The sequence below is a fragment of the Ochotona curzoniae genome, unplaced genomic scaffold, assembly GCF_017591425.1.
Source record: "Ochotona curzoniae isolate NIBS_2020 unplaced genomic scaffold, NIBS_Ocur_1.0 contig_883, whole genome shotgun sequence".
NCBI classification, from domain to species: Eukaryota; Metazoa; Chordata; class Mammalia; order Lagomorpha; family Ochotonidae; genus Ochotona; species Ochotona curzoniae.
Window position 1 is genome coordinate 6,089,937 of NW_024466599.1, and position 7,558 is coordinate 6,097,494.

The window sequence follows — 7,558 nt, forward strand, 5'->3', positions numbered from 1 at the left end:
ACCTGCCACAGTCTTGGGGTTTAGGCCTGCCACCAGGTCCAGAGGTCTCCAAGGGTGAGGCAGATGGTGTCCTTCCAGCACGAGAACCACTGGAGACAAGTTGGTGAGGGATGTCCGGGTTATTATGCACAGCTTACAGGTTTTAAAGGATAAGAAAGGAGAGGGCAGCAGGGCTTCTTCTGAATCCCCGCCCCAAGACACTGTAATTGGCCGTATGACACATCTATTTCCCTTGACTTTCTGCTCATGTTCCACATGTATTCCCCTCGGCCTTCTAGCCGTGTTGGAGGTCACACTCCACAGGTAAGCCTGGAAGCTGTGCTTCAGGCCATTGGGTGGTAAACTCTACACCCACCAAGTAATGGGGCAGGTACCTGGGGAGATGCTCCCTCACAACCTGAGCCTCATTGCTGCTTGGGTTCTGGATTTGCCTTTTCAGTATTTGCACTCCAGGTCTACTATCGCATTAGGATTCCTCATTTTCTTTATTCTTGCTTTTCTAGTAATTGTGACCTTGGTGATGGGGGAGAAGCCACCACTCACAGGTGTCCCTTGCTGGGCTGGGCTGGGACCCCCGTCTTTCAGCTCCCTGGGGTGACCTTGACAGGTTACCTGACTTCTTGTTTCCCAGACACTTGCTGAGGACAAGCCAGAGCACCCTGGGGAGCACTTGGTGTCCAGTGCACAAACCGCGCGGCTGATGCACCTGCTCTGACCCAACCTAAGCAGGAAGCAGAGAGCGCTTCCAGCAAGCCAGGGTCCAGGCGGGTGGGGCAGAAAAGCCAGCCTGGGACCGGAAGCCACAGCCAGATCTTGGTCACAAAGTGTGTGTGATGAGGGTGGCAGGGTGCTGGAGGAGAGTGGCCAGGCTGACGCTTCTTGTCTTTAGCTGTGTGGCTTCCCCTGCCCTTGGAGGTGGATGGACTTCAAATGCTCGCCTCACAGGGTCAGGAGCACGTGGGAGAAGTGCCCAATAGGGCAGCTTAAGGGAGCGTGAGGGCGAGATCGGGCACCATATCCTACCCCCCAGCAACAGGCGGCCGAGTCCTTTCGTCCCCATCCTCCTCCAAGCAGTCGTAAGAGGGCAAGTCGGCGGTCCCGGCAAGTCCAGGACCCCGACTCCGGGGTCCACGTGTCCTGCTGCAGCCAGGGAGAGGGCAGCGGCAGACTGTGTGCAAGGGGCCCGGAGGCAACCAGGGCGCGTGCCGCGCAGACTCTCACCAGAAGAGGGTACAGTTTGCTACGCTCCTGACGTCAGGCTGGAATCCCTATTGTGTTTAGACACCGCTCAGCAAGGCGAGCTCAATCAAGTTCTCTCCGCACGCCTCGGCAGACGGCGCTGGTCCGGCGGCTCCCAGACCTGCCTGCCTGCGCGCCCCAGAGCTGAAGCCGGCTCCCACAGCCCACGAGCGGACCCGGTTGCCGCACGCAGCCAAGCAGCAGCGGAGGATCACACCGCCTGGGAGTCTGGGGTGAGTGCCTCTGGGCGAGAGCACCCCATCCCCGCGTTCACCCCGGGACGCGCCCTAGGCCCGCCCGCCCACCCGCAGCCCCTCGGCAGCCGAGCGCATGCCTCCCCCGCAGCGCGCACCCGCCGGCGACTGCCCGCTCTGACCACCCTTCCCGCAGTGGGCTTCTCCGAGCGCAGTCGCGCACCGCTGCAACCGCCCGACCCCCAACCCCCGGCGGCAGCAGCGTCAAGGGGCGCGGAGCCCCGGCTGTGAGGGCTCGCGCCACAGGAGGATGGATGGGTCCGGAGAGCGCAGCCTCCCGGAGCCTGGCAGCCAGGACTCGGCAGCGGCGGGCAGTGACATGGAGATCGTGGTCAACGTGGGGGGCGTGCGACAGGTGCTGTACGGAGATCTGCTCAGCCAATATCCCGAGACGCGGCTGGCCGAGCTGGTGAACTGCTTGGCTGGCGGCTACGACACCATCTTCTCGCTGTGCGACGACTACGACCCCGGCAAGCGCGAGTTCTACTTTGACCGGGACCCGGACGCGTTCAAGTGCGTCATCGAGGTCTACTACTTCGGGGAGGTGCACATGAAGAAGGGCATCTGCCCGATCTGCTTCAAGAGCGAGATGGACTTCTGGAAGGTAGACCTGCGCTTCCTGGACGACTGTTGCAAGAGCCACCTGAGCGAGCGGCGTGAGGAGCTGGAGGAGATCGCGCGCCGCGTGCGCCTCATCTTGGACGACCTGGGCGTGGACGCGGCCGAGGGTCGCTGGCGCGGCTGCCAGAAGCGTGTGTGGAAATTCCTGGAGAAGCCCGAGTCGTCGCGGCCAGCGCGGGTGGTGGCCGTGCTATCCTTCTTGCTCATTCTCGTGTCGTCAGTGGTTATGTGTGTGGGCACCATCCCTGAACTGCAGGTGCTAGACGCCGATGGCAACCGCGTGGAGCACCCCACGCTGGAGAACGTGGAGACAGCATGCATCGGCTGGTTCACACTCGAGTACCTGCTGCGCCTCTTCTCGTCACCCAACAAGCTGCATTTTGTGCTGTCCTTCATGAACATCGTGGACGTGCTGGCCATCCTGCCCTTCTATGTGAGCCTCACTCTCACGCACCTCGGCGCGCGCATGATGGAGCTCACCAACGTGCAGCAGGCGGTGCAGGCGCTGCGTATCATGCGCATCGCCCGCATCTTCAAGCTGGCGCGCCACTCCTCAGGCCTGCAGACCCTCACCTATGCGCTCAAGCGCAGCTTCAAGGAGCTGGGGCTGCTGCTCATGTACCTGGCCGTGGGCATCTTCGTCTTCTCGGCGCTGGGCTACACCATGGAGCAGAGCCACCCGGAGACGCTGTTCAAGAGCATCCCCCAGTCCTTCTGGTGGGCCATCATCACCATGACCACTGTGGGCTACGGGGACATCTACCCCAAGACCACGTTAGGCAAGCTCAATGCTGCCATCAGCTTCCTGTGCGGCGTCATCGCCATCGCGCTGCCCATTCACCCCATCATCAACAATTTTGTCCGCTACTACAACAAGCAGCGTGTCCTGGAGACGGCGGCCAAGCACGAGCTGGAGCTCATGGAGCTCAACTCCAGCAGCGCAGCTGGGGCGTCTGAAGGCAAGGCAGGCGGCTCCCGCAGCGACCTGGACATCCCAGCCCTGCCGGAACCTGCCGGGAAGGAGGGGCCAAGCTGGGGCAGCCGCCTGAAACTCTCACACAGCGATACCTTCATCCCCCTTCTGACGGAGGAGAAGCACCACAGGACCCGGTTGCAGAGCTGCAAGTGATGGAGGGATTCCCAGCAGATGGGGGGCGGGGCTGTGGACATGAGGGCCCTTGACAAGTGTGAGTGGGGCTGCCCCGGGTCTCCCTGATCCCGGCCTCTCCCCGTCCCAGCACCCCCTGGAACATTCTCCGCAGGTCCCCCTGGCCCCTCTGACCAGGCTGGGTAATATTCTGCCTCCATGTGTCCAGGGGCTGGGAAGGCAACCTGGGTGGGCCAAGGGGCCTGGCTGGCAAGAGTCGCCAGCTTGGCTCTGTATCTCCTTCAATAAAATCTCCTACCCTGTGTGTCCTGGGTGCTGTCTTGGCTGGCTGGTGCCCTCTAGCGGGTACCAGAGTGAGGTGTGTACCCTGGGGCAGCTGTCTTGGTGGGAAGCTGACGGAAGCCTAGTGCCAGGCGGAGTGCAGCCTGGAGGCAGCACTGTGCCATGTCCCGGGAGGCTCTGGCAGATGACTCCCTCCTTCTGTGTCCTGGCGGGGGGGGGGGGGGAGCCTGCTACCCCAGCACTCCCAGGATCGAGTTAATTCCTGAGCCACGGGGGGGGGGGGGGGGGGGGGAGCAGCGCGACCTCTGCTCAGCGCTCAGCCTCCCCAGGACCCATTTCACTTTTTTCTCTGAAAACTGGTGACAGACACTAGATAGCTGTGCTGCTTTTCCAGGTGACAAAGCTGAGGCCAGGGTTGCACACAGCAGGGATTTGCTCCTAGGCCTGACAGGAGCTTCTGCTTGGGTGGGGTCTGCAGCACAGGGGAAGGGGGTGTTTGTGCTCCAGGGCTGACTGCCTTGAGGTCCGAGGCCTGGACAGGAGGGTGGGGGTGGTCTGTGCAAGGCAGACCTGAACATGCCTCCCACCCAGGGGCTCACTACCAAGGCAACAATTAACAGAGCAGGAGACCCAGGCACACCTTGCTGGTCATTCTGGCCAACCTCTCTGAGCCTTGTTCAGCTTTGTGGAACCTAGGGCTCCCAGCACGGAGCACTTGGCACTGACTCCTTGCTCAGCAGGCTCTGGCTGTCCCCAGAGCTCTCGGCCGGCAGATGGGGTGGAGTCCACCACAGCTCACTGTCTTCTGCTCTGCCCCCGCTACTGGAAGGTGTGCATGCAGTGCCCAGGCTGCAGGGTGCCCAGGCAGGGTGGATGGGGCTGGTGACCAGGTGTGGGGTGTAGCAAGCGTGTTGCTGGCCACCCTCCAGGGCCCCCGGGGGCTGAGCAGGGGCCTTGGTACAGCCTTGGCTGATGCTGTGTGCCCCTCCTCCACATGTTTCTCCCAGGAAACGCTGGTCCCAAAGCCAAGGAAGGGGTGGGGCCGGAGAGGTTGGGCCTAAGTCCAGAGAGGGGACCCAGGGAACGGCCAAGAGGGGAGAGGTCTCTGTGTCCCTGGGTGGTGTGACAGTAGGCATTCCTTCATCTGCTGTTCTTGCCCGTGGGGTCCTGTGTTGGCCAGCAGAAGGCTGTGAGCTGTGGGAAGGAGAGGGAGACTCAGGGACTGGGAAGAGACTAGGGTAGCCCTGGGTCCCAAGGTGGCCTGCTGGTCTCCCCTAGGGCTGTGGGGAGGAGTGGTTGGCAGAGAGTGCATCATCTTGGTGCTGGTCACATCTGCCCATCTTAAGGAGGGGAAGACTGAGGCTCAGAGAGGGGTGATGTCATTAAGCCTAGACAGGACCCAGGTCACACAGGAGCTCAGTGTGTGACGAACAGTCTTCCTAGAGTGACAGGCTCTGCCATGGATGGCAGACAGGGGTTTTCAGAGCCACAGGGAGTAAGATATACGCACTTGAAATTTCGCTGTTTATCACTGCCATCGAGGGAGATTTCAAACCTGCCTGACTCCAGCCAGAACCCGTGGCTGTTCGATCACCATTTCTGGGACAGCACCCAGGCATCGGTGGTATTTTCTCTCTTTTTAGTTTAAGTGCCATGAGTTATGTGGAGAGCCGGTTAATATGTGGATTTGGAGCTGGTAGGTCTGGCACTGTGCATTTCCGACATGCTCTGGATGGGCCCCGTGCTCTGCTCCCTGCCCCCACCCCATTCCCACAGGGAGCGGCTGTGAGCAGCGTCGGGTCCTGGGGGTGTCGGTGTGTGCATGCCATGGATTCAGGTGGTTTTCTGTTTGGAGGTGATCAGAAGCTTTTGAAGGAAGAATAGCCCTTTGTTACACCTGTAAAGGTCAGTGTAGGTGGGGACAGTCCTGCTGGAACAGACCAGTGAGGTCCTTGGGGGTTGGTGGTCGCTGTGCCAGGCAGTGCTGCAGGGCTGAGACCGAGGACCTGTGGGAAAGGGTACCTCAGGCTGGCCAGACAGGTGAGCCTGGGGCTGTGCCTGAGGGGAAACAGCGGGAACACAGCCTCCAGAGAGGCATCAGTGCCGGGGTGCATGGCCTCTAAATGCTGTACCCGAGAAGCCTCACCCCTGCTTCCCATGGCAGGTCCTGTGTGTCCCTGTCTCAGCTAGCTTCATGTCCTCCTTCTGGCCATCTGTGTGAGCCCCCACTTGGGGACCCTCGTGTGTGCAGCTTGAACACATTTCACAGGCTTCGTGTAACTTGTTCATGTCCATCGAGAGAGAGAAGGCAAATCTGGGCCATGCAGAGTGCCCAGGCTAAAGGAACTGCACCGCACACACTGATGGGACAACTGCAGCCCTGGTCCCGGACCCTTGGTCCACACTTGCCACAGTGTTAGGAACACACACAGTGAATGCTGTTTCAAAAACTGGCAGGGTGAGTCCAAGGCTGTGTGTGTATTTGCATGTGTGTGTGTTTGTATGTGTTTGCATGGGTGGTTGTGTGTGTTTGCAGGCTGTGTGTTTACATATACATATTAATATGTTGTGTTTGCCCATGTGTGTGTGTCTGGACACTCCTGACTTCTGAATGCAGGGACTTGGGCTGACATTTTCAATTTAGCCTCAAAGCCACAACGTGCGGTGAACTACTTACCCCAGACTCACAGGCTGGGGAGCTGGGGCTCACAGCGGGTGACTATGCACTTGCTGGCTGTGTGGAACTCAATGTCTGTCTTCACAGCCATGGGAGGGGTCTGGAGACAGCACATAAATCAAGGGAAATTGTAGAAGACACAAGAAAACACCAAGCTCTGGACTGAACACACACATTCACCCATGTACTCAGCCCAGGAGGCATAGGGTTGGCCCCAATTACACTCATGGGGTAGGGATGGCTCTGCAAGAGGTCAGACCCAGTGTGGAGTACCTGTGAGGCTTGCACCTGCCTCCCTTGACCTACTGGGAAGGGGCCACCAGCTCTTCCCATCTCTTCCACCCTGGGATGCTACAGAGGCCCCAGCAGCAGAGTCTGTCCATGAGATCCAGAGAGGCCGCCCACCTGCTCTGGGGTTGACAGCTCCACACTAGTGTCTGACAATACCTTCTCCCTGTGGACTTGAACCTGTCTCACAGTCACAGCCTCAGGCAGGAGCAGCTGCCACAGGCTGTCTCAGCTTCGAGAGGCACCAGGTGAGGGCCTGCTCTCTGTTCCTTGTCCTACCTCTGGTTCATAGATGGTCGTTGTCAGCTGGCCCAGCTCACTACTTCCCACTCTCCACAACCCGCAGCCAGGATGGCGTGATTGTCCCTTGGGGTCGTTGGAGCCTGTGGTCCCAAGTCTGCAATGAACCAGCATGCACTACAGCTTGGTCTGGGCTGGGGATGCTGCAGCCCTGTGCACCCCCTCTGCTGGCTGGAGCAGTGAGTCCCTAGTCCTACAGGGCCCCTGGCTCACATCTCAGCAACACACATGCCTGTAGGCAAAGGACAGGCCCTGACGGCACCTGCCAACAGCTGCACATCTGCCCTGGTGCCTGACTGTCCAGGGTATAGCTGAGACATGGGGGGCAGGGCATGTCTTGGGGGCAGCCCAGACCTAGGAGGTAGTAACCGCTACTGGTGCAGGCCAGGCTAGAGGGGTGCTGCTGGGGCAGATGCTGGCTGTGCTGTCAGACTCCAGGCCTGGGGCTGCACCTCCTGACTGTGCCTGACAGGGCCTTGGGACCCAGGCTCCAGGGGAAGCACAGGCAGCCTAGTGCGGGGTGACTGGAGCTTCGGGAGTAGCAGTGGCTGTCCACGCCCGGCTCCCAGTTGGTGTGGGAGGTGCCAGCTGGATCAGTCTTCCTTTGCGTCCAGGCAGAGTGCGGTGGGCAAGTTTGCAAGCACAGCTCCCTGGAGCTGGTCCTGAGGTTCCCCCTGAGCTTTGGTTCCTCCCTCCACCTGCCCCACCCCCTGGCAGGGGTACTATTGCTGGCACAGGCTGATGGGATGCTGTAGGGGCAGCACAGTGTGACGGGGGTCCTGGCATGGA

General features: G+C 60.4%; 1 protein-coding gene across 1 annotated transcript; it reads left to right on the forward strand.

Moving 5' to 3' along the window:
• Positions 1 to 1,743: 1,743 nt before the first annotated feature.
• Positions 1,744 to 3,273, forward strand: KCNF1 (potassium voltage-gated channel modifier subfamily F member 1). Its single transcript, XM_040993921.1, has one exon. The coding sequence runs from the start codon at positions 1,744 to 1,746 to the stop codon at positions 3,241 to 3,243; it is 1,500 nt and encodes a 499-aa protein (XP_040849855.1). The 3' UTR covers positions 3,244 to 3,273.
• Positions 3,274 to 7,558: the final 4,285 nt, after the last annotated feature.